At 42.5% G+C, this 26,047-nt stretch overlaps 1 protein-coding gene across 16 annotated transcripts in view; it reads right to left on the bottom strand.

Moving 5' to 3' along the window:
* RUBCN (rubicon autophagy regulator) overlaps nt 1-26,047 on the bottom strand; it is a 58,689-nt gene that overhangs the window by 6,471 nt on the left and 26,171 nt on the right. For 3 of the 16 annotated variants that reach the window (XM_081076158.1, XM_081076154.1, XM_081076162.1), the window contains exons 3-16: nt 21,251-21,337; nt 19,652-19,811; nt 18,939-19,045; nt 17,764-17,920; nt 16,605-17,138; nt 15,188-15,232; nt 13,015-13,110; nt 12,191-12,306; nt 11,256-11,457; nt 10,643-10,744; nt 8,083-8,157; nt 2,015-2,075; nt 1,135-1,267; nt 343-488 (exon numbers count right to left, since the gene is read on the bottom strand). In XM_081076158.1, the coding sequence (XP_080932284.1) occupies nt 343-488; nt 1,135-1,267; nt 2,015-2,075; nt 8,083-8,157; nt 10,643-10,744; nt 11,256-11,457; nt 12,191-12,306; nt 13,015-13,110; nt 15,188-15,232; nt 16,605-17,138; nt 17,764-17,920; nt 18,939-19,045; nt 19,652-19,811; nt 21,251-21,337 (2,021 nt within the window). The remainder of the gene's footprint in view (nt 1-342; nt 489-1,134; nt 1,268-2,014; nt 2,076-8,082; nt 8,158-10,642; nt 10,745-11,255; nt 11,458-12,190; nt 12,307-13,014; nt 13,111-15,187; nt 15,233-16,604; nt 17,139-17,763; nt 17,921-18,938; nt 19,046-19,651; nt 19,812-21,250; nt 21,338-26,047) is intronic. The other 13 variants (XM_081076166.1, XM_081076167.1, XM_081076164.1 and 10 more) reach the window with 10 other exon arrangements.

Genomic DNA, 26,047 nt, shown 5'->3' with positions numbered 1-26,047 from the left:
CCACACAAATGTAAGAGAAGAGAAATAATAAGAGGAGAAAACAGTGGGAAAGAAAAGCATTCATCTATCTTAAAAAGAGAAGAAAAACTAGTCAGCTCACAAAACTATTGGGAGGAAGGCATCAGGTTGGGAAGGCCGATGATGCAAGACCTCACTTCCGGGTAGCGCTGGGAAGGAATGGGAGGGTTAACAGTAAGGCCTGCAGACAAGACGGATAATCCTCTCCTTCTTAGAACTGTGTGGAGTGTACAGCCGGAGGCAGACTAGAGGGTGAGGAGACAGCCCCCACAATCCAAAGAGAGTGTATCTGTTTTTCAAAGGGCATAGCCACTGGCTACTCACGTGGGGGCTGGGTGAACATTAAAAATGATCTGAGGCCGGGGTGGGGCCCACTCCAGGTTGCCACGAACACGAATGCGCAGTTTGTAGATGTCAGCGTGCTGCCCATCATCTGGTGAGATGGGCAGTGAGTCGGGGATGGGCAGGAGCTGCAGGAGAAAAGCACAGGGTGATCTAACACGGACAGTCTGGGGGAACATATATGCTTCACCCTTCTGGCCATGACAGAAACATGGTCAATGAAAGACATTTCAGGCACATCATAGGTAAGGGCTTCAGAGAAACTTAGCCCTTGAAAGCATAGGCACCAGGCTACTATAAGAGACAGCCTTGGGTCCAAGAAGCAAAAGGAACAGAAACAGCATCCCAGGGTGGTCACACCCATTGCTGATGCTGTCCCTGCAGCTACCCCAGGACGCCTGGTATTCCAGGGTGCTTCATGCCTTACTCAACAACAGAGCAAAGATGAATCTGAATAATTCACTTTTTCAGTGTCTCAAAGGTGGTCACGACATAGGAGTTCAGCGTCTGGGTCTAGTGAGCAGTTATGTGGAATAAAGACAGGGAAGGAGCCATTATCTCCTGTTTTGACAATTGCTAGGGGAAAGGTAGGCAAGCATTCATTTATTCAGCCATTCATTCAACAAATTTGTGATGAATGGCTTCTGTGAGGAAAGAAGGAAACACATAGGCTCATTCTAGACTGGGGACATGTGACAAAGGAGAACAATATAAGAAAAGCTCACAACCTTCTGGCGCTGGACAGTGGGTAGAGGAAAAGAGCTAAGAGTTTACCTTCTGAGGGGCATCGTGCTCTGGAACTAACCACTCCAGCTCCGAGGCAGCTGGCAGTTGCATCCCCTCAAACTGCTTCAGGAGCCCCATGGCCACCGCCTCAGCGGATGTGGAGTGTAGGAAGCAGTGGGAGCTGGAAAGGAGAGATTCAAGGAAGGCTGAGAATAGGGGAAAAAGGAAGATGGGAACCTTCCCTTCAGGACCCGATACCATATGCAGTGACTTCTGGGCTGAGAGAACACTCGTAGCACCCCCAGTCTGCTAAGCTTCTTTTCTCATCTTCTGTAGACACATGTGTTATAGTGGAAAATACACTGGTCTTATAGTCCTAAGTCAGGTTCAAATTCCACTTACCAGCATTTTATGGCACTGCTAGCTAAGAATTCTGTATCATTTCCTTTTTCTAAACTTCAATTTCTTTACTTCAAAATGGGGATTACAACGCCTGTTTATAAAATAAAGCAGGTAACTGCTTTGTGGGCTATAAAGGGCTAGTGTTGCTCCTAAATGAGCTACTACTCTTTGCCCTAGTTGAGACTACACTATGGAACTTGTTCAATTTGATTTTATAATCAGAAATCATGATCACTGTTCTCTCTTTTGAGACCTAATCTTCTGGGGACCTCTAGTATAATCAGTCAAGAAAGAAGGAACTATCCACACTTCGAGCTCTGCCTGCATCAGAGCCCACCCTGTTTGAACCATAATCTTCTGCTCTCTTCTGTTGGGCTTGCCACCAGCAGGCAGGTCTATCACTTTAACCTTGCCTCTTTGTGAATGTGGCTGGTTTCATCCATGGCCTTTCCCATCCACAGGCCAAGAATTGGGTTTGTTTCTCTACATACCCCAAAGTTTTATTTTATTTTTTTAAAGTACTTACAAGGACTGGGAGGAAATCAAGGATTTGTTGTTTGAGGATGTGCTCCTTCTGATGTCAGCATCTAAATGGAACCAGAGATAAGGAGAGTAGGAAATGGAGTGGAAATCATTCTAAGCTATTGCCAGCCAAGCACTCAGGGTAGCAGCCAGGTGCTACACTCTATGCAGGATAAGGAGCAGACGTGCAGGGGAAGCTCTGCACACAATTTATAGTTTGGCTCCATTCAACCAGGCTAATTAGTGACATTAAGCATAGCATTGAGAAGGTCAAAGTGGCTACAAATCCAGGTGGAATAACAAACTCATACTTGGTGCAAAACAGTGAATGAGAAAAGGAAGCCACACAGGGACACATCCTCCACCAAGCAAAAACACAAAATAAAGTACTCCAATCTCTCCCCCATTCTCTAAATCTCAAACCCTCTTAAGTAATAAACTCTCAAAGGCAAGAACTCTATCTAGCTCTTTTTCATGTCAGAATCAGTACCTAACACAACCCTCTTAAGTAACAAACTCTCAAAGGCAAGAACTCTATCTAGCTCTTTTTCATGTCAGAATCAGTACCTAACACACGACTTGGATCATAGAGGTTACTCATTAAATGTATGTGGAATTGGAACTTGGCTTCTAATATCTATCTGATCACTATTGCTATTACCCTTGAATATGAGAAGTCTTCTAGAGTCTTTAAAAAGCTTCATGGAAAGATTTCCTTCCTGTTTGGTGGCACAGGGAAGAAAACAGCTTCTCTATGTCTTGGCAACTCCCTAGAGATGCCTGGTAACCAATACATTTTTGTGGAGCTTTTCATGTGATCTTTACTATAGAACTTTCAAGCATAATCACAGAAAACTATGGCAGCATAGTTTTTTCCAAATGCTTTCCAAAGCATAGTTCTGATAAGGGATTTTGAAGAGGATTTCTAATAATGATATGCCTGAACCTCCAGAGACCTAATCTACCCAAATACTTTTGATGGGAGGAATATGAAATGTAGCAGTCATATTCAAGAAAGGCAGACAGAATCTATTCAATCATGAAAACAAGACTGTTCTGATAAGTCTCATCCTTCATTTCCTTTGATGCCCAGTGAAAAGACCTTCTTTTCCAAATTAAACCTACACAATAATCAATTTACTGCATTTAAGCCCTTCAATAGAGCACTAAGCTTACGTCACTGTGTACTTGGCCATGAGTAGGTCGATTGTTATTCACATTTCCTCTCTCTGTATATTTTCTGTATGTACCATTAGATTATAAAACCTCCTTGTGAGGAAATGAGATCGTGTCTAATTCTTATGTTTGGCCCTAAAATACTTAACACATGGCTTTGTATACAAGCACATACTCAAATAATATTCCTGACAAATCAATGTCTTCAAAGCTACATAAGTAAAAGGACAGAACTGAAATCTGTTAATTTTCATATGCTCTCTAAGCATGGAAACACTTGAGAGCAACAGAATTTTTTACTAATAAATAATAACTCATTGCATTTAATAAAGAAGTTTATATATATCATAATTATCTCTGAATTTGCACCACCAAAATCCAGATCCCAATATACTGCTAGTTGTCTACTCCATTCCAAATAGTGCTAGAGGAGGAAAAAAAAATTCTAGGCAAAGTAGACTTTCATAGACTATTTGGTTTATAACATTTATTTGAATAACACTTACACTGCCTTGGATTGTACTTAAGTTTTGCCTTGTCCTTCTTATAACCCTCAGAGTGATTTTACATAATAGGTTTTTAGAAAACATTTCCTAAATAAATGATTGATTGGCTAAAAGCAAAAAGCAAATCTTCACCTGTTTGGGAGTGATAGAAAGGGAAAAATGAGAGAAAATCTTAGACAGATATCCTTGAATAAAGAGCTAATGTTGTTACTTTAGGGCCAGGCTATTAAGGAAAACACTGCACTTCAGAGAGGAGAGGTGGCTGATAATTCATGGTTGCTAAGGAAACCATCATCTTCATAAAAACTATTTAGTGATTCTTCATCTTCACAGAAAGAAAGTCTTTTATTCTTTGAGAGAGAAAAAATGAGTCTCTCCTCTTCGGAAAATATAGTCAAGTCATACATGTTTCTCCATTTTTTACCAGAGGTGCAATGACTTGCTAGCTAATCATGAATACTTCCAAGAGTGCAGAAGACCGCACAGGTTCGGATGTGAGGATCTTACCCCAGAAGTGGAGAGGCAGCACTTGATCAAAAGGGACACGATAACTGACACTGGCCAGGTATCGTGAAGGCCTATGGCTGCTGGGTCTCTGCTGCATCCTTCTGCCTCTCTAGTCAGTTCAAGCAGACGATTAGGTTACAGTGGTTGGAACGCTAGTCAAGGACCAGAATACAAGGAGACCGGGATCTAAGGTGATTAAGGAGTAAAGAAGCTATTTATCTGGATGAATCAAATGTACCCCAAAGGAAATCACTTTAGAAAGAAGTCTGAGAAGATCGCCTTCCAAATGGAAGTTAACATAATTATGAAACTTTTAATTGATTTGTTGACAAAAACTGATTTCAAATGCTTCTGATGCTTTAATAGGATAAGACTATTACTACGACTGAAAAAGTTGAAAAATATCAAAACAAACAACAAAAATAATGACATGTTGTAAGATGAATTTTGGCATGTCCAGACACTGGTATTGGGATGATCAGGGAAAGACTGCTTAAAACCTTGGTACCCCGGCAAAATCTACACACATTTTTAAACAAAATAAGTGAGGCATAAAAAGAGAGTCAACTTCAGAATCTACTGGCTAGTTTGATGTTGGTTTCCGTCCTGCTTTCCTTCTAGCAGATAAGGTGATACCCAGCACATCCAGAAATTCACCTCCAATGAATTTTCTGTAACTGCTGACTCAAGAGGAAATACTTCAAAATGGAGAACCATAATACTCGTTTTAAAAAGGAGAAAAAGAAAATTACTAAAAAGGGGAGGGTGAGGAGAAGCAATCATTACCATGAATTGGACACAATTTAAAAACTTGTCAGAAAATACAGTCCATGGACTTTTGTCTTTATATATTGTGCCAGTTGTCAACTTCCTTCCTTTCAGGTTTCAAACCTACCCTTCTTTCTGTCTGCTCTGTGGTAACAGCTGGACTTGCAAACAATCTTTTGCCAGCTGATGCGATGTTAAGCTTTGTCAGTAGAGGGCACTGGAGGGATACTGGAAGAGCAAGGGGTTTCTCTTGCTGGTTCTGGGGTGCTCCTCTAGTGCATGTAACCTTCCCCTGGGTAAGCATGCCTTCAGACAGCTTTGCAGCAGAGTGCCACTGGTGGTACTTCTCATAAACGGCTGACCCTCGCACTCCTGGGAAAGCTTCACAGCAAGTGCCACCTCCCATGAACCACTCGCCCCAGCACCCTTGAGCTCAGAGGCATGGCACCTCCTGGGGAAGCCTCCTCTAGCAGACCAGAGAATGGTTTCCTGCTGAGGGCCGTTGGCATGGCACCTTCTAGACAACATACCGCGGTACTCTCTCAGTGCAGGTCAGCAGCTTCAGAGAACTCGACCATCTAGTGAGCCAGAAGGTCTGAGATGCGGCCCTCCTCTGTGTTTGCTCCTACCTCGGGCACTCCATCTCAGTCCTCGGGATAGGCACTGCTGCCTACATCTGCTGGTCCTGTACGCTTTAACATTCTCTTTACTCCTGAGCCAGTTTCCCATTACCTCGACCCCCATTATAGTTAATAATTCTTTATATCAAACTTTCCCTGTTCAAATTACTGTGTGACTTCTGTCTCTTAATTGGGCCCTGCTAGATACTTATGTGCAGACTGAAATTCTAGAAGAATCTATAAAGGAAGATAAAGAAGAATTGATGCAGCTATAATAGAAAAGGATAAAGGGGGGATTAAAAGAACAACAAAACCCTAAAACTAAAGAAGTTGAAAAGACTACCTCGAATTGGGAGCTTATAAATGATTAGCATACCAATTTGGTAGATACCATCAGAGGAAACAGAGGAGGTGAAACAAGCCAGCCCCAAAAGACCATATATGTATGATTGCATTTATATGAAATGTCCCAAAAAAGCAAATCTACAGAAACAGAGAATAGATTAGCAGTGATCTGGGGCTTGGGTGGGAAAGAGAATAACTGTAAATGGGCATAGGGATCTTACTGGGGTGATGAAAGTGTTCTAAAACTAGATTGTGGTGATGGTTGTACAACTTGGTAAATTTACTAAAAATTATTATACACTTAAAGTGGGTACATTTTTATATGTAATTATACCTCAGTAAAATTGTTTTGAAAAACGAAACACATGTTAATGAATACGAAGCTTTCTATGATCACAAGGTTTATATCCATTTTATTGCTAGGAGGAAGTAAATTCCAATTCTATTTCCTTCATAAACACTTTTGGTCCACATGGTCTACTCAGTGAATCAGGATCTAAGAAAAGGGATTATATTAAGCAGAGTATTATAATATCCAGAGTATTTATCATAGATGATATCTACAATATGATGCTTAAGTAATTTTGCCAAGGATGCTATAGATTCTGGTGACCTTCCTACGATAGTATCCCAAGAGACTTCAATAGCATAAGTCACTTAAGGTGATCAAAAAGAAACACACCTGTAAACCTCTAGATATGATCAAAAAGATTGCTAATGAAAAGTATAATGACATTTTTTAGAAAGAATTTGGTACCAGTAATAAACTTGATTAAAGACCAGAAATAGATGAAAAAGAACAGAAAGCAGTAAAGAAATCTAAAGAAAGACGAATTGCATATTATACTTTCGTAACTGGGACTCTATGTGTACAAAGAAGGAAAAACAAGTCACTGCTTTTGAGAGAGGATTGTTCTGACTGCTTTTTCCCCCAAGTCCCCATAATGTGTTAGGACGTGGGTCACAAGAAAAAGTAGCTTTTTAATTGAAAAAATGTTTCATATTACTGGTATATAGAAAAAGCTTTCAAGCTCCCAAATGGGGAAGGAAGGATGCTAGGAAGACCAAATAAAGGTATGCTTTATGCTTAAAGCAGACTGACAGAAAAGTGACTGATAGTCAACAATTGCACTAGCAAAGGATTGTGGTTGTGAACACATTAGAAACCAGTTCAAAAGTGACTGAGGATAATTACTTCTCAAGTAAGGGAAGACTATGTTAGAATAAATTATAACAGTTCAGGAGTAGAGAAAAAGGTACCTAATTACTTTTACTTCTCTAAACCTTGATCTAATCTTATATAATTATTTCAAGTTCTAGTAGCTGACAATATTAAGTTAAAATTAACTGTTTAAAGAAAGTCCTGAGTTTTGTTGCTGTTTGTATGTTGTAAAGCCATTCCGAGTAGAAAACTACTTTCATCAGTTAAGCCCACTTATAGAAAGCCTACTTGTTTGGATCACTAAGCAATTACTAAGGCCAAACATTTGCAGCAGTAAATCCTAATTGTATGCAAAGCACCTAGAAGAAATAGCTGTCTAAGGGTTGGCTCTGCAAATGCAAAACTCTATCATTCTATCTGACTTTTGCTGCCTGGATGTGTGACAGAAACTTAACTATAAGATTAAACTGAAATTTCTTCCCATGACCCTTCCTTTCTAAACTGTCTACTGCCATGTTTCCCTGAAAATAAGACCTAGCCAGATAATCAGCTCTAATGTGTCTTTTGGAGCAAAAATTAGTATGAGACCCAGTCTTATTTTACTATAAGACCAGTATGATATCATATATGATATCATACTAGGTCTTATGTTAATAGAGCTGACTGTCCGGCTAGGTCTTATTTTCGGGGAAACACGGTTCTACCTCCATCTGCCATAATGACCACTTAGTCTATAAGTACCGCTGTAGGGAAAGGTCAACAAGGACAATCTCAGCGAGGAGGACTGTTGGGGTCATATGAGGAAGAAGAAAATGAGTATCTGAATTGTCCCCAGCTGGCTTAAGTCCAGTTTTTCCCAGCTAGTTCTCCAGACCCTGTAGTCCCTGTAACCTTGACAGACGTCACGTGATCAACTATGTACAAAGGCTGGTGCAAACATTCACACACATGCATGAATGAGCACACCCACACGTCCAACACAGGCTACCTGAAAACATCGAGGCCACTGACACTGAGAGTCCGTTCTTTGACATGTGAGTCAGGTTAGATCCTTCGCTACCATCTGTGTAATAATGGTTATAAAAGCGGGCCCTTTAGTATTCAGACAGTAAGTACATCGATGAGAACGACAGCTTTAGACCACATGTTACTAGAATCAGGCCTTGACTTTTGCTCCAAAAGATGACTGCTTTTAGGAACTTATATCTACAGTTATACCATTCACTATAGCTTTGGTTCTCAAGCAGGGGGGATCGTGCCAGATTCCATATCTGGAGACATTTTTGATTGTCATGGTTGTGGGAGAGGGTGGTGTGCTACTGGCATCTAGTGAGTAGGAGCCAGGATGATGTGAAACATTCTGTGATGCACAGGATAGTCTGTCACAGCGAAGAATCATCCAGCCTAGAGTTTGCGAAACCCTGCCCTAAGGTCTTTTTCTTCAAGGATTTCTGTTCTGAACTGACTACACAGTTAGCTGATTAAACAACTCCTCTGGGCCCAGTGCAGCAACAGTTTCCAATAGGGAGTGCATTTCATGCCATCGCAGGCAGTCTATTTGGCTCCTTCCAGATTAAACAGCTTCTCCTAGCTCCTTGCTTTGCTGCAGGGAACAGACTTAGCCACACTCAATGAAGCAGCATGTTTTGAATATTACCCTCACGAAATTCTGACTGTTGATCATGAGAGAGAGAAGGCAAAGAACCCTTTTATTTTCTTCTAATTTGGAGATCAAGTCAATCACAGACAGTAATAAAAAATACATTATTTGGTTTTTGTCCAAGTTCCTGGTACAGAGCTCCTAAAACCCTTAGAATTTCCAGAGGAATGGGAATGTCTTTCGTTATCCATAACGAACCCCTTTCCAGTATATCTGAATTAATGCTAACAGGTGGACTTTTGGAGGGACATCCACATAGCTTCTGGATAGGGTTGGTTACCAGAAGACCTTGCAAACCCATCCCCGATTTCTCAGGAGGGGAGAGGGGCTAGAGACTGAGTTTAATCACCAATGGCCAATGATTTAATCCCTCATGCCTATGTAATAAAACCTTGATAAGAACTCGCAATGATGAGGTTTGGAGGAGCTTGTTGGTCAGTGAACCAAGATTTATGTGCTGGGAGAGTGGCACACCCTGATTCCACGGGGACAGAGGTTGCTGTGCTTGGGACTCTTTGGGACCTTGCCCTATGTACCTCTTCCTATGGTGGTTCATGTGTATCCTTTATAATAAACTATCATCGTTCAGTATAACATTTTCCTGAGTTCTATGAGTCTTTCTAGTGAATTATTGAACCTAAGTGGGGAGCTATGGGAACCCCTGAATTTGTATTTGGCTGGGGAGAAATACAGGTAGCCAGGTGACGCCATTTGTGGCTGGCATCTGAAGTGGGGATAGTCTCATGGGATTGAGACCCTAAACTGTGGGGTTTGTGCCGACTCCAGGAGTTAGTGTCAGAATTGAACTGTAGGACATTACATTGGTGTCAGAGAATTGGGGAATTGTTGGAAAAATCACATACAAAAAAAAATGGTGTTTTAAATGATTACTATCATCATGACTAAAAAGCAGATGCATTAAGGAGAATACAAAAGGAAGACTTCCTGGAAATGTGGAAAAATAAATGCAAAAAGTGCATTTCTGAATGGGGAAGAAACCCAGTAACCACACCCGGAGGTCTGTGTAAGTGAATGGGTTCTCTAGATTGACGTAAACAGGAAATCAGAGCCTCGTGTAATAAAAGATCTATTCATCATCATCCTACAATGGAGAATTACAGACACAATTCACCTCTATGAGAAAATTACTCCTGGTTCCACTCATGGGGGGAAAAGCTTATGTCCCTGAACTGTTTTTAGTTTCTTTGTCTGTTTTTTGCAAAGATGGGAACTTGAAATCTATGATTTGCAGGAATGGATGAACCCATTAACCATGGGTTAACCTAATTCCCCACAACTGCTTTCCCAGATTAGAACCTCTCCCCTTCTCTATGCTCACCACAACAAATACAAGAGTCCGTGATTCTGCTAAGCAATTTAGCTAACACTGGTAGGACAGAAAATAAAGCTCTACTTTGTAAAATTAATATTTTTTTCCTTTTTTACCCCCCAAAGACTCTTTCTGTCCTTTTCTCTTAGGATTACAATAAAGCTCCTTTTAAACACTCTGAAACAATTTCATCAGCTGTGTTATGAAATATAAGAGAATAGGATTCTAATTTCATGTAGGTATGGACCAGCCCTAGACTCTCAGCAAGAGGAATCAGAGTGACAATACAAGAGAAAGGTGCAACTGAGGAAGCAGCATCAGAGTGACCTCAACAGCCAATCCACTCCACCTGAACACTGCCTTTCAGGGTGTTTTTCTGCTTACATTTTAAATGGGTTTTGTTTTTAGCTAGAGAGGCTGTCCTTTATAATAATAACCAACATTCCATAATGGACCACACTGAAGATGCCCTCGTTAGGGAAAGCATCTCACCCTCTGATTCCAAATGGAAAGAAATGGGTAATGAAATCTCCCTTGAAACAAAGCGTCACTTCTTACCTTGGATTTCAAATTCGTCAACCTCGTCAGCAGAACCTGAGTCAGAGAACTGTGCCGAATCATGTGAACTGAACTGGGAGCTGCTGGAAGTGACCCGAAAGCCTGTTATGTTAAAAAAAAAAAAGAAGGGGGGAGAGGGAATAAACAGGACAGAAAGACATCTACTTCTCCTTCTGGGGTCACAACGAAAGGGACCTGGAATGCCTTCAGCAGAGAAGTGAACAGAACCCTGTCTGGGACTGATGCTGGCGAAGTGGAAACCAGTTCTTCTTACTGGGTGATCCCCATTTGACTCATGAAATTTAGAAAGTTTCATGTAAATAGAAGGTACTACTATCTGGGAAGTGAATCTGGGACGAACGGCTTTAGTTCTCCTCATCCTGGAAACCTATTTTGGGGAAGGTATTTCTGAGATAGCAAATGGATGAACTCTAGGACTGGTCTGGTAGAAAACAATATAGAGACCAACACAGAAAATCTTTCTGACAGAAGAGGAGCCCTTGGCTTGGTTACCACATCTCAAATGAAGACAACAAAGAAAGCCCCCAAAGCATCAAGTCTTATGCTGAAGCCCTGAAGAAGCGGGAACAGAAGTGGTCGCAGCCTCACTCACTTCCGCGCTCGGTCTCTTGGAGCAGATTCTTGGTGCGGATCTGCTGGCGACGGAGGCGGATCTTCTGCTTCAGTTCCTGGATCTCTCTGTCGCTGTCTTCCCCCTCCTCTTCCTCCTCTTCTAGGCACTGGCTCATCATGTTGCACTTCATTAGTTCAATGGCAGCAATCAAGGACTCTGAGATGCTGAAGTGGGCATTCTCCTGGGGGAAGGAAAGCACCAAAGAAGTTGCTTAGTAAAGGGCTACAAGTATTGAACGCTGCGCGGATTATAATGTTGGAAAATAGAGCTGCCAAGGCATGCACTGCTCTTCTTGAAAACACCCAGGGGAAATGTACACTCTCCTCTAAGGAGAGCCGATGGCCAGAAAACCTGTTCTACATTCTCTTTGCTCTCGTACCTCTCCATTCCTGGCCTTCCTGGCCTACTTTCTACATAAAAATATGACAGAAAAGTCGAGGATTTCCTATCAGGGTCTTTCCTAAAGCTATACACCTGTACACAAAGTATTAAGGTAAACGTGGTATCTCAAGGAAAAGTGCTTTGTAAACTATAAAATGCAACAGGGATATTATTTATTACATATCTGAGCCTTAGAACAAAATATAGAAGTTGATTCTGGAAAGAGTTTTTCCTAAGGTTCCAGGGTCAAGGAAACAACAATCCTGTGGCTAAAATTCAATGCTTCTCTGCCCAAGGCAGCTTCTAAGACAAAATCAGTAACATTTTTCGACTCAATGAGGAGCATACGCGCCCTGAAGAGTTCTCCCGAGAGAATCTGTTGAGCTTATCTTTACTGGGAACCTCTCTTTGTTGTAGTCTATACTCACGTTACTGCAGTGTACCTAAGACTTCTTTAGAACAAATGGCACTGGAGCCCCTCAGGCCAGATCTCCTGATTCATGGGCTCTTCAGTAGCCCTTTTGATTCCTCACCTTTTCCAGGTCTGCACAGCTGCCAAAGTCTTGCTCCGACAAGTAGCTGATAAGCGACTGTCCTTCTGATGGCCTTCGGAACATACCTTCCCCTGAGCACAGGTACTGACCTCCCTCTGTGGGAAAATGGAACATGGATGTGAAAAACTCTGACTTGAAAAGCAAATCTGTAACAGTCAAGCTTCTTCATGAAGTCTGACGATTTTACCACTAAAGATGATCCCAAGTTTTCCCAGGTTACAGATTGGAAAAAAGATACCTACTTTCAAAAAGGAATGTCTCTGAATCTCAGGATCCCAGGGCACTAAACCTTTTGGTTAAAAAATGGTGGAATAAATGGAGAGAGCCTAGAGATAATTCTTTTAGCACCTAAATTTAAGATGACATACTTGCCCTCCTTCCCTACAAAACAAAACAAAGCAAACAACCTGTGCCGAGAGTCAGACGAGGAAACAAATGACTTCCTCCTGTGGATGATTTCCAGATGGAGCTTATCTTCTGGTAATTAAGCCCAGACACTCAAAGGCCTCTTCTCAAGGTCCCTCTGACCCACTCAGAAAGCCACTCCATCTGGCTCAACAGACATTCATGGTAATAACACCCATGGCATAAGAGTGGGTGGGACCCCAAAGTCAGAGCAGAGCAAGAGAAATGGCAGGGCAGTGGGACTTCTAGCACAGAGGATGAAAATGATGGAGGGGAGAGTGAGACGGTATGGTGTACACCCTCCACTGAGCTGCGATGAGCCACACAGCTCAGAGCTCAGCAGGCACAACGGAGAGCAAAGACGCAATGGCAGCCTGGCCTTCCTAGTACTCACTTACCATACTCCATGTACAGAGAGCTGGGTGTGCTGACTTCACTGCTTTGGTCAGAGTAGGGCAAAGGGCCTCTCAACTTCGACTTATCATTGCAGGACTCTAGTCAGTGACCACCAGGGAGTAAAAACACACATACGAGGTGAGCAACACATACGTTCCCAACTTTAGATTGTCAACATTTAACTGCTCCCATTCCCAATGCCCCCCCCCCCAAACAGGAGAGAGACAGCACACCAACAGGGAACAGTCCAAGAATGCAGGAACACATGGTGGAAAGATGAGGAGTCAGTATATTCTAAGGGAAAAGAGAAAACATGACCCAGAAGGCAACAACACAAAGGTGAAAACAGAATCAAATCAAAGTGAATTCATGAATTTAATTCTTTTCTTCCATTTTCTTACCAAAAGTTCCAGGAATATCAGTCAACGTCTACCCTCTTGACAAAGCAATATACAAAACAGCCCTCACATTGTGAAACAAAGATAAGCACACTGGAAATTTTTTGATACCTTGACACTAGGTTTTACAACAATACAGAAGGATTAAACTCACTAAAGAAATAGTAGGGTTCTCTTGAAGCTGAAATGTAAATTTATCATACCTACAATGTAACCCACTTCTGAATTGGCAAAACAGTAAAACGAAACCCGGCAACGTCCTTAAAAGAAGCATCAAGACAATGCTAGAGAAGCCAAGGATGGTGGCCTGGTAACCAGAGGCCTGCAGGCCCAACCTCACTGGGGTAGGAAGGGAGAGATTTCAAAAGAAGGCCGGCAAAGTGGGCAGTGCCTGGGTAGAAGTTTTCAAGGAACAGTGAAAGTTGGGGATGGAGAAATAGGAGCACGCAGGACTGGAAGGAAATGAGAAAGTGATATTCTCCAAAGGGAAACACAAAATTGCAATGTTACAGAGGGAAGAGCAGGCAGAAAAGCTGGTGGGTGCCTGAGAAACAAGCAGGATGCGCAGGAATGAATGAACGATTAAGTTGCATCCAACCCATTTCCCTGGCAGATGGTGCCACCTTGTCAGTTGGTCCTCTCACAAAACATGCTACTAAGTGGTGAGCGATAACTGTGTGTTCTCTTTGGGCCTCAAGGATTTCTGCTGGTCCTGGCGGTGGGCTCTTCTCCTCACTACTGAACTGAAGGCAAAGCGGCAGTCACCAGGATGCCTTGGTGAGAAACCATCACTTCCAAGGGACCTTTGAGGACTCCAGTCAAACTCAGCGCACAATACAAACCCCCACACCAGTGCCCTATTCCTTTGCATCGAAAGGCCATCCAGCCTTTGCTTACTGAGCCCACTACCTGCGGATGCTGCCATTCAACTGCACCGCTCTAATTCTTCGAATTTCCTCATACTCACTGGAAATCTGTCTTCTTACAATTTCTCATCTCCTGAAGAACAAGAACGCTCTTCTAAACAATGGTCTTGCAGACTTACTCCTCTTCAACCTTCTCTTTTCCGAGCTAACATACCCAGTGGTTTCACCCACTTCCGGGAGGCCATGGTTTTCAGTCCTCCCTCAGCACTCTGTCTTGTAGACACATTCTAATGCATTACAATTACAGTTACTGCATTACAGTTCCCAAAATGGAACATAACGTTCAGTTTGAACACCACTGTAAAAGCCAAAGACTAAGTCACGAGAAAAATCCTATGCAATGGCTGGAATGAGGGGTGGAGAGAAACTTATAGGGGAAGAAGGACAGATAATAGAAAAGGAAACATGGGACTCTAGGAGAGGCAAAAAAAACATGCATCCACATCCAAGAGCACAGAAAAGGAAGAAAATACATTCTGGTGTTAATTCAAGGAAAATCAAGTCACCCATACTATGGACTCAGTTATAAGTAAAATTCTGCCACTGATTCATCATGATGCCTTAGACAAATAGTAGGCTTCCGTTTCATCGTTGGGCAAACAGGATTAACCATCTTGACTCTGCCTCCCAGAAGCAGTTGGGAGACTGAATGAAGCATTTGGAAGTCAAGGGCAGAAAACATCAGGCAAAACATTGGTGCCATTTTACAGACAGGACCAAGCATCACAGCAGGACCAGACTTGATTTGACACCAGAATGGAAAAGGAGGTTCTGAACTAAGCAAGCTGGTCACAGAGGAGCAGAAGCAGGAGGAGGTGACACACAGAAAGGAGGGGGACTGGCTCCCAAACCTGCAATGGGATCTTCAACTATAATGGTGATATTCCTGGGGCCTCCTGCATGTAGACAGACGGAGTCCAGACAGAGGAAATGAGAACAGAGAGAGTGAGAAAAGGAGTGTCCTTTTATCCAGTAGAGGTGGGGATTTAACTCCCAGAGGGAACCCTTGTGCTGAAGGAGGGTAACTCGTACAAGAAGCTGCACAGGGCCCACACTCCCTCAGGCCCGTCTCCTTAGGTTTCCTCTGACTCCCTTTTCCAATGCAGGTTACCGCAGTTTCTGGAATCCAGATGGATGCAAGAATGGGGGCAGGGAAGTATTACACGCTCAGACCCCTGGAGTACAGCAGACATCAGGCCTGCAGCAGGAGACGTGAAGAGAGACTCTTCACCCAAGCACTCTTTACATCTAAGAAAGCTCATGGGAAGACAGGCTTTGCTTGGGAGATTTTTTTTCTTTTTCTAAAGAGTTTCAATAAGCCAAACCACATTCTGGATGGGAAAACAGAGACAAAAGTTTGCCATTCAGAAATTTCAGATGAGAGCCTTAACTCTTGCCTTTTTAGAAATTACAAAGAGAAATCAATTGCAGCTGTGGTAGGAAATCCTCCTTTTTGGTTCCTACGTTTTTATATTTGATTTCTGGGGCATTCCCACAAAGAACTGGCTTTGAGCACAAAGGTCCATCTTACACTTGCCATGAGGGAGATTCTCTTACAAATGAAACCCAACCAGAGCCTGCCAGACACCACCAACCCAGGAGAGATGATGGCAGGAAGATGGCAAGAGCAATGCGACCCACCTTCCCTGTGCCTGGAGTGCTCTCTGCTGCTCGCAGCTGGTGTTTGTGTGAGGGGAGTCTCGGCGGCCAGCGCCTCCTCACCTGGCTGCCTCTCAGCCTGAGTTCGATACAGAGTCAGCCCCACCTACTTGTTTATTAGGTCACATCACCCCACACTCATCGTATCCCCCAGTTTTAATAAGGAAACCCGAATGTCACTTTGCCTCTCTCATGCTGGTAATACATCCTGACCAAACTTCCCAGGAATCCCAGGAAGGTAAGGAATTTAATGGAATTCTTTGTAAAGCTTATTGGTACCTGCTCTCTGTCTGAGAGATACATTTCAAACTTGAACTGTGATGAGTCAGTCACACTATGCTCTGATGCTAAAGAACTAGTGAGAGAATGCAGGAAAGCATTTACTGTTTTGCAATGTATAAAGGAATAAATATAAATCTCTGAGAGCGATTCCTTGGGTAACCGCATTACATTACTAACTTCTCTCGTTCGTTATAAGCAGGATACCATCATGTCATCCAAAATATAACTTCTCTTTCTGCCATTTGAAGACTCTTAAGAACAAACTCTCCCTTCCACCCTCAATTCAGGAGGCCACCTCACTAACTCGGGGCAGGTGATTGTCGTTACCTGGGGCTCCTCTGGAGACAATGTTGGTATCTGAATGGGAGCGAGTATGGCTCTTCTTTGTTCCGCTGGCGACAGTGAGTGTCTGCCCCTCTGAGAAGCTGGACCTACGGAGGACACTGGATAGCTGGCTCTGCCCACCTCCCTCTTGGTCCACTAGGGAAGAAGCAGCAGACTCTGGCTTCTGAGAACTGCTGGAGGAGAACAAATTGGAGCTGCTGCTCTCCGCATTGCTGCTGTGACTCTGACCGCTGGCAGTGCGGGCTCGGGCGTCCAGGTTGCCTATGGCCAAGTACTCGGGCCCCTCGCTGACATCACTAGGGGAATCGTTCTGGCTGCTGACCCAGGACGATTCTATGGGGCTGGTCAGAGTGCTGGAGCTCATCTCATTTGGGGTTGAGGGGGAATCCCTGGCTAATGCAGAGACTGGAAGCAGAGGAGACTGGATGGCTTGACCCTCTGCAGGGGAGACGTGCCCTCTGCTTTCTTGAGGTTTCTGCGGAGGGCCAGAAAGTGAAAAGGAAGAAGATCTTCTTTCTAGAATATAAAAAGAAAGGGGAAGGAGAGGTGAGCTGGAAGTCTTTGGTATATAGGAAGGCTTCTCCGCAACTAAGGATCAAACTCCCTATCATCACTAGGTGCCCAGGACACATGGTGTCACCTCAAAAAAGGCAAATCATTTGAGGTAAGTAAAAAATTACTTAAAAGCAGCTAAGCCAAGAGCATGAGCTATTGAGACAATGGCTTAATGGCTTATTAGTATGCATTCCTCATCTGTAAAATGAGCAATAATAACACCTACCTCATAGGACGATTTTGAGGATCAAATGAGATGATATATATATAAATTGATTACAACAGAGCCTGGCAGGTGGTAGGCACTCAATAAATGCTAGCTCTTATTATTGGAAGGCCTCCTTGGCAATGTGGATTAGAAACCCCGGAGAATGTAAAACACCTCTTTCCTCTGTTACTTTAATGATTCCACTGAATTACCCTAGGCCAGTTGCTATCTACCTTGTAAAGATGTCCATTATTAAGACATGAAGTTTGAGAAAATGCACCAACCCACGGCTCTGTCTATATCCAGGTGTGAGCACCGAGTCCTCTACTTTCCAGGGCTGGGAATACATGTCACGACTACCCCTTCTTGCCCCCATACCTGGGCCGTGGTTGGGTGTGGACTGGTGGAGGCTAGAGAAGGACCCAAAGTAGGAATGCTGAGCGTAGGGGATTGGAGGGGTGCATGTAGAACCAGGCAGAGCTGTTAGGCTCTGGCTCTTTGTCACCAGCAGTGGGCTCTCATGCTTTCTGGCAAACTACAAAAAATAAAACAAAACAAAACAAAACACCGTGTCAGAGTCAAAGACAGAGGCCCTCAGAAGAGGGGCGCTCAGCAGTCCAGAAACACTGGTAGAAGCTAGCCTTTGACAGCAGCCTTAGACTGCAGCCAGAGCCTATAGATACAACATAACAACTCTGTATGAGACGATACAACTTTGAAACCCCGAAGTCCTGCCATCTACCACAGCTTCTGCCACTGGGCTCGTAGGTGGTCAAAGCAGGAATGCTTTGTCATGGAGGCAGTACAACGAAGTGCTTAAGACTATGCACATGGAGTCAGAAGGCAGACTGGGGTTCAAATCCATGTCCTATCACTTACAAGCTACTTGGTCTAAACTTTGGGCAAGTGACTTACGTACTCTGTCCCTCAGCGGCCTCCTACCTTATAGAGTTGTGAAAATTAAATGACACGATGCAGGAATTGTGCACAGCACCATGCCTGGCACATACAAAGTATTCAATAGATGGTAACCAATGATAAAAATTTTGAAACCAGGAGAGATAGGGGATCCCTCCCTAAAAGGAGTAGGGATTGTGATTCTATTCTAGCTGAAGCACTGATGTTAGTAATGGGATAAGTGAATTGGAGAGTTAATGATAAACAGTATCAAGCAACACAATTCTCTTTATACGTCAAGGACAAAAACCAGCCAAGTAACACTAGGCCATACGAGGTCGGATGTGGTAAATCCTACTCCTGATTCAAAATCATCCCTCGTCTCCCCAGCTCTTTGTCAAGCCTGCCCTTAAGGAGATGTTTACTCAGACTGAGGACTTAAAAAAGGGTCTAAAGAAATAGACCGTTCCCATCTCAAACAGACCTAAGCCTAGACTTTTTACTTCAGAACCTCCCCCTTCTTCTCCAAGTATTTTTATAAATTAAAGCCTTTCAGTTGACAACTGGCTAAGTGAAGAAGTAGTCGGCTACAGAGGGTTACATCCTGGGGAGGTCCCGGAGGTCAGCATAGACAGATAATTCCTTGCCCCTTTTACCATAGATGCATCAATCTGAGCCAGGAGACGGGGGTTGTTCTGTTCCACTGCTTCTAGGCATTGGAGCATGGCCGTGACGTGGGCATCGCTTAGTAGGAAAGCCGTGTCTGGGGAGAGAAAAACTACCACAGTGATGGAGTCCAATCAGGCAATCTTTAGATTCCCTCTATGACCCTGGGAGAAGCTCAGGGAAGGAGAAAGGGAAAAGGTAAAAATGACGTGAGGAGAATCGTGCCGCTGTGGGAGAAGGAGGGCCAGGAACAACAAAGTACAGGAGAGTCTAAGTAACGTGCCGGATAGCAGAGAGGCCAGGACAAGAGGCTTCAAAGTCAGAGAAATCTAGACTTGAATCTAGGCGCTGGGTGACTTCGGCCAAGTAACCCAACCTCCGCGAGCTCTGCTTCCCTGATTGGAAAACAGGGATATTAATACCCAACTCTCAGGGCTGTTGATAAAAGAATACGTATAAAAAGTATTTAACAGTGACTGAAATATAGAAACTCTCGGTAAATAGCAGTTATTCTTATTGGTTTGTGTATGTGGGAGTAGGCGAAGTAAGAGAGAAGGCTGGCTATGTGTTTCTTATTAGAATCTCTATGACATCAAGTAAAAATATGAGACCCTGGGGTAAGAGTGAGTCTACAAAGGAAGAGTAAAGCAGAAAACAATGAGGAAGTATATGCAACAATCCTGGCTAAGTGACCTCTACCCACCTGAGTAGAATTTTCTGATATACTGTCTATCCCCAAGCAGAGGTCGGAGCTGGGCTGAGAGACAGTGGTACTGCAAGCTATGCTGCAGCCACAGCTCTGCAATGACGTGCTCACTCACGCCGTCAGTGCTGCTCTGGCCATTCTCATGCAAGTTGATGAACTAGGAGGCAAAAGGCATGAGTCAACACATGTATGCTGGTAAATACAGCATGACTGAGGCCTAGTGACCTGAGAACTAAATTGAAACAGGTTAAGAGGAGACAAATCAGAGGTTCCCTCCAGCTAGCATCTAGAGGTTACTGAGGAAGGAGAGGAAAGGAAGGGATTAATAGCCCTGCAGCTGGATTGGGCCACTGGAAAGGGACTAAGCAGCTATATCTGTCTCTTTATGTTCTAACTCCTAAGAAGCATCTATTCTGGGGTATTCAGAGGAAGGATAAACTTGACCTCCTGCCTTCTCTCACAGAGTCCTCTCTTTTAGGTGGCCTTCATAAAAGAAGTCAACAAAAACCTGGGGGAAAGGATCTAGGAAAAATGCGACCAAAGATTCTTCACCAAAGACAAACCAACCATCTGAGCATCTCTTTTTGGTTCTAGCCACAGCATTCTCTATGCGGAACCTCCTACTCGGCTGTTTCTGAAAGCAAGGTCTCATAGCCCAGGACCAGTGCAACAAATGTATGGATGGCAATTTCAGGCAGCTCTTAGCAGGAAATGACTACAGCAATATACTTTAAAAAAGGAAGTTAGAGGTGGGAAAAATAAAACGTGGAGAAAAAAAATCTATGTAAGAAAATTACTGGACTCTGTTTGGGCTTTTCTCATAAACACAGCTACTGTGACACCTTGTGATTTGGTTCCCTGATCATTTAAAAACTTTTCCTGACATCATCTCAACAACAAATCTGGCAGTGGGTGGAGATATACATGAAATAAGACTAACCATGAATCAATAAGTATTGAAAATGGGTGGTGGATATTTTGGGTTTCTTTACATTATTCTGTTTAATTTTGTATATATTTAAATTTTTCCATATAAAGAGTTAAATAAACAGATATTTCAATTTGGCAGTGATTGATCTGGAACTAGCTGTGTAACACTGGCCAAGTCACTAAACCTCTTCCAACTCTGTTTCCCTGACTGGAAATCAGGAGTACTATGCTGAGCTGAAAGGACAGAAGAGCAGAGGACTACAATGGTAGCCAAAGTTGTCAGGAACTCTATTTGACACTGGCTTCCAGAAACCCCACGTTTCTTTCTAATTGGTGTATCCTCTTCTTCTTGAACAGTTATCGGCACTTCAGTCTCATTTCCCCTGACCACTTCAGGGAACCTCCCACCATTTGCCCTGGATTTTGAAAAGCTTCGCTCTGGTCTCATACATGCAGATCTTTTGAAAATAACAAAACTTTTCCACCCCTTCCCCAGAGGAGAGAAAGTGGCCTATAGCAATGGATTCCAGGTTTAAATCAGTCCTACAGGGAGGATTTCCTCTTCTCAGTGAATAGGAAAATGGACACACACCCTTCTTCTCGCCTAGGAGACTCTTCAGACAGAACATCAAACAATGAAGCCTTATGGTTACCGTCACTTCTTACCTTCTCCACATGAAGGGCTGAGTGGGGACTGAGCCAGCGGATGTCTTTCACAAATTGCCAGTAGTCAGTCTGGCGGCAACACACCTGCTGTGGGAACACATGTGGTAAAGAAATCACTACCATTTTGGACCAAATCTAGTTCTAGCGCTGACATTCAAAGACAGAGTAAAAAAACAGCGTCACCTTCCCTTGCCTCAACAAGGGTTCTCAGCAGCAACCAAAGGAATACATACTGGTATACATGTTCACCTTTTTAAAGGATAACTGTTTACAATTATTTTAATTGTTCTTTTGAACAATACATGCGTATGATATAGAAGGTTATACAGTGAAAATAACCTGTTTTCTACCACGTCTCTCCACCATTCAGTTTCCTAGAAGGTAATTCTTAAAACTGGTGAACAACTATTTGTTAAAAATCAGAGATGGATGTCTTCAGTTCTTATTGAAAAATCAAGTAAGAAAAGACCTGCTTTTTCCCATGCTACCTAAGCCAGGAAAGCACTGTATTTAGAGTGAAAGAAATATTCAGTACTAGATAAAATAGTCTTACACTGGAAAAGACCTGAAAATGATAGCAAAATGTTTATATCATGAAAACCTAATTCTTACTTTTTGAGAATCCTCTCTGAGACTACTGGGCATGGGTTAAGACTCAAATCCAAATAATTAAAAAATATAGATCTAGCACAAGTATTACGAGACAGACTAATCAATGAGACAAAATAACCTAGAAAGAGATCTTAAAATATATTTGAACTTAATATATGATCCAAGAAGCATCTCCAAAGTGGAGATGCTTTCACCTAGACTGAGAAAGCAGAAGTGAGAATTAGAAGTGTCAGATATACAGGCAATTTTGCCACTTAGAGGAATGAAGACCTTTAGCATTTTGGCAGCAGCGTGGCAGTTGCTGTTCTTTGTTCCGTGGCTTAGTGGATACTGAATAGCCGGGAGTGGGCAGCAGTAGGACATCAACTCCAGCACATCCCCTAGTTATGTCACATCGAAGTAAACAGCATCTAAACTTGGTTTCCTTTCTTCAGAAAAACTTTTCGGCTAACTTAGAAATGAAACAGAGGACATCACTATAGATCCCATGGGTACTATAGAAGAATGCGATAAACAATTCCACAAATTTGATAACCTAGGTGAAATGGACCAATTCCTTGAAATACATAATACATAAATACATAATCTGCCGAAACTCATGAAGGAGATAGATAATCTGAGTACTCAGGCCTTTATCTATTAGAGAAATCGAATCAATAATTAATAACCTTCTAAAACAGAAAGCACCAGGCCAAGGTAGGTTTACTGGTGAATTCTACCAAACATTTAGGGAAGAAATTATACCAATTCTCTACAATTTGTTTCAGAAGATAGACGAAGAAGGAATATTTTCCAAATCATTCTGAGGCCAGCATTATCCTAATAGCAAAACTAGAAAAAGACATCACAAGAAAACTATGGAACATCTCTCATGAACATAGATGTAAAATCCTCAACAAATATCAGCAAATCGAATCCAACAATGTATAAAAAGAATTATACACCACAACCAAGTGGGATTTATCCCAGGTATGCAAGGCTGATTCAACATTCCAAAAACAATTACTATAATCCATCGTATCAAAGGCTAAAAAAAAAAAATCAGGGGCAGATGGGTGGCTCAGTTGGTTAGAGCCTGAGCTCTGGGCAACAGGTTTGCCCACTCCATTCCCACATGGGCCAGTAAGCTGCACCCTCTGTAACTAGAATGAAGTCAATGAGCTGCCGCTCAGCTCCCTGGTGGCCAGATGGCTCAGGTGGTTGGAGCGTGGGCTCTCAACCACACGGTTGCTGGTTTAACTCCCCGACTCCCACAAGGGATTGTGGGCTCCGCCCCCCTGCAACTAAGATTGAACGCGACACCTTGAGCTGAGCTGCCGCTGATCTCCTGGATGGCTCAGTTGGCTAGAGCACATCCTCTCGACCACAAGGTTCCCAGTTCGACTCCCCCAAGGGATGGTGGGCTGCGCCCCCTGCAACTAGCAATGGCAACTGGACCTGGAGCTGAGCTGCACCCTCCACAACTAAGACTGAAAGGACAACAACTTGACTTGGAAAAGTCCTGGAAGTGCACACTGTTCCCCAATACAGTCCTGTTCCCCTTCCCCAATAAAAATCTTTAAAAAAAGAAAAAGAAAAATCACATGATCATATATGAGTATCAATAGATGCAAAAAAAAAAGGATTTGACAAACTACAATACCCATTTATAATAAAAATACCCATTTATAATAAAAACTCTCAGTAAACTAGGAATAGAGGGGGAACTTCCTCAAGGTTATAAAGAACACCTACAGCTATCATCATACTTAATGGTGAGAAGCTCAAAGCTTTCCCTCTGAGAAAAGCAATCAGGCAAGGATGTCCCTTCTCACCACTACTTTTTAACATTATAGTGAAGTCCTAGCAAATGCATAAGACAAAAAAAAGAAATAAAAGGTATCCAGATTGGAAGGAAGAAATAAACTGTTTTTATTCACAGATGACATGATCGTCTAAGTAGAAAATTCAAAAGAATAGACACACACACACACACACACACACAAACCTCTCCTGAACGAATAAGTGATTATAGCAAGGTCATAGGATACAAGGTTAACATACAAAAGTCAAACACTTTCCTTTATACCAACAATGAACAAGTGGAATTTCAAAGTAAAAACACATTACCACTTACTTTAGCACACTCAAAAATGGACCTATAAATCTAACAGAATATGTACAAAATCTATATGAGGAAAATTACAAAACTCTGGTGAAGGATACCAAAGAATTAAATAAATGGAGAGATAATCTATGTTCACAGACAGGAAGACTCAATATTTTCAAGATGTCAGTTCTTCCAACTTGACCTACAGATTCAATACAATCCCAATCAAAATCCCAGCAAGTTATTTTGTGGATATTGACAAACTAATTCTAAAATTTGTATGAAGAAGGAAAATACCCAGAATAGCTAACACAAAAAGGGCTGACACTCTCTGACTTCAAGACTTACTATAAAGCTACAGTAATCAAGATAGCGTGGTATTGGCAAAGAACAAATAGATCAGTGAAACAGAACAGAGAGCCCAGAAATAGACCCCCCATAAATATAGTCAACTGATCTTTGACAAAGGAGCAAAGGTGGTACAGTGGAACAAAAATAGTCTTTTCAACAGTGCTGAAACATTGGACATACACATGAAAAAAAAATGAAACTAGACACAGACCTTACACCCCTCATGAAAATTACCTCAAAATGAAACACAAACCTAAATGCAAAACACAAAACTATAAACCTCCTATATGATAACATAGGAGAAAACCTAGATTACCCTGTATATGGCAATGATTTTATAGATACAAGACTAAAAGACATGATCCAAAAAAGAAAGATAAGCTGGATGTTATTAAAATTCAAAACTTCTGCTCTGTGACAATGTCAAGAGAATGAGAAGACAAGCCACAGATTGGGAGAAAATATTTGCAAAGGACACATCTGATAAAGGACTGTTATCCAAAATATACAAAGGACTCTTAAAATTCAACGAGAAAATAAATAATCCATTTTAAAAAATGGACCAAAGACCTTAACAGACAGCCCACCAAAGAAGCTATACATATGGCAAATACACATGAAAAGATGCACCACATCATATGTCATCAGGGAAACATAAATGAAAACAACACAATACCACTATATACCTATTAAAATGGCTAAAATCCAAAACAATGCCAACATCAAATGCTGGCAAGTATTTGGAGCAATAGGAACTCTCAGTCACTGCTGGTAGCAATGCAAAATGCCACAGCCACTCTGGAAGACAGTTTGGCAGTTTCTTACAAAACGAAACATACTCTTACCCATATGGTCCAGCAATCACACTCTTGGTATTTACTTAAAGCAGCTGAAAACTTATGTCCACACAAAAACCCACACACAGATGTTTACAGCCATTTTACTCATAATTACCAAAACCTGGAAGCAACAAAGATGTCCCTCAGTAGGTAAATGGATAAGTAAACTGTTACACATCCACACAGTGGAATATTATTCAGCATTAAAAAGGAATGAACAGGCCGGCCGGGTGGCTCAGGTGGTTGGAGTGCTGTGGCTCCTAACGTCTAGGTCACCAGTTCGATTCTCACAGGGGCCAGTGAGCTGCGCCCTCTACAGCTAAGACTGCGAACAACAGTTCTCCCTGGAGCTGGGCTGCCACGAGCAGCTGGAGGTCGGTGTGATCTGCCGTGGGCTGCCACGGGCTGCTGTGTGCTGCCAGCAGCGGCCGTCGGCCGACCAACAACTGGTGACCGACTGCCTCAGCCGGGGGAGCGCAAGGCTCATAATACCAGCATAGGCCAGGGAGCTGTGTCCTACACAACTAGACTGAGAAACAACGGCTTGAACCAAAGAAGGCAGAAGAAGGGAGAAAAAAAGAAATAAGCTATCATGCCATAAAAAATGGAGGAAACTTAAATGCATATTACTAAATGAAAGAAGTCAATCTGAAAAGGCTATCTACCTTATAATTCCAACTATATGCCATTCTGAAAAAGGCAAAACTATGGGGACAGTAAAAAGATCAATGGTTGCCAGGGGTTGAGGGTGGGGTAGCCTGGGGAGAATGAGCAGGTGAAGCACAGAGGATTTTTAGGGCATCCTAAAAATGAAACTACTGTGTATGCTACTATCATGGTAGATACAAGGTGTGATCAAAACCTATGGTGAATGTTTAAATTTTTAAAAATTTATTACAGTAAAAG

This window comes from Rhinolophus hipposideros, assembly GCF_964194185.1.
Source record: "Rhinolophus hipposideros genome assembly, chromosome: 2".
In the NCBI taxonomy this organism is placed as follows: Eukaryota; Metazoa; Chordata; class Mammalia; order Chiroptera; family Rhinolophidae; genus Rhinolophus; species Rhinolophus hipposideros.
The sequence above is the reverse complement of the archived record's forward strand: the minus strand, read 5'-3'. Positions and strand labels throughout refer to the sequence as shown.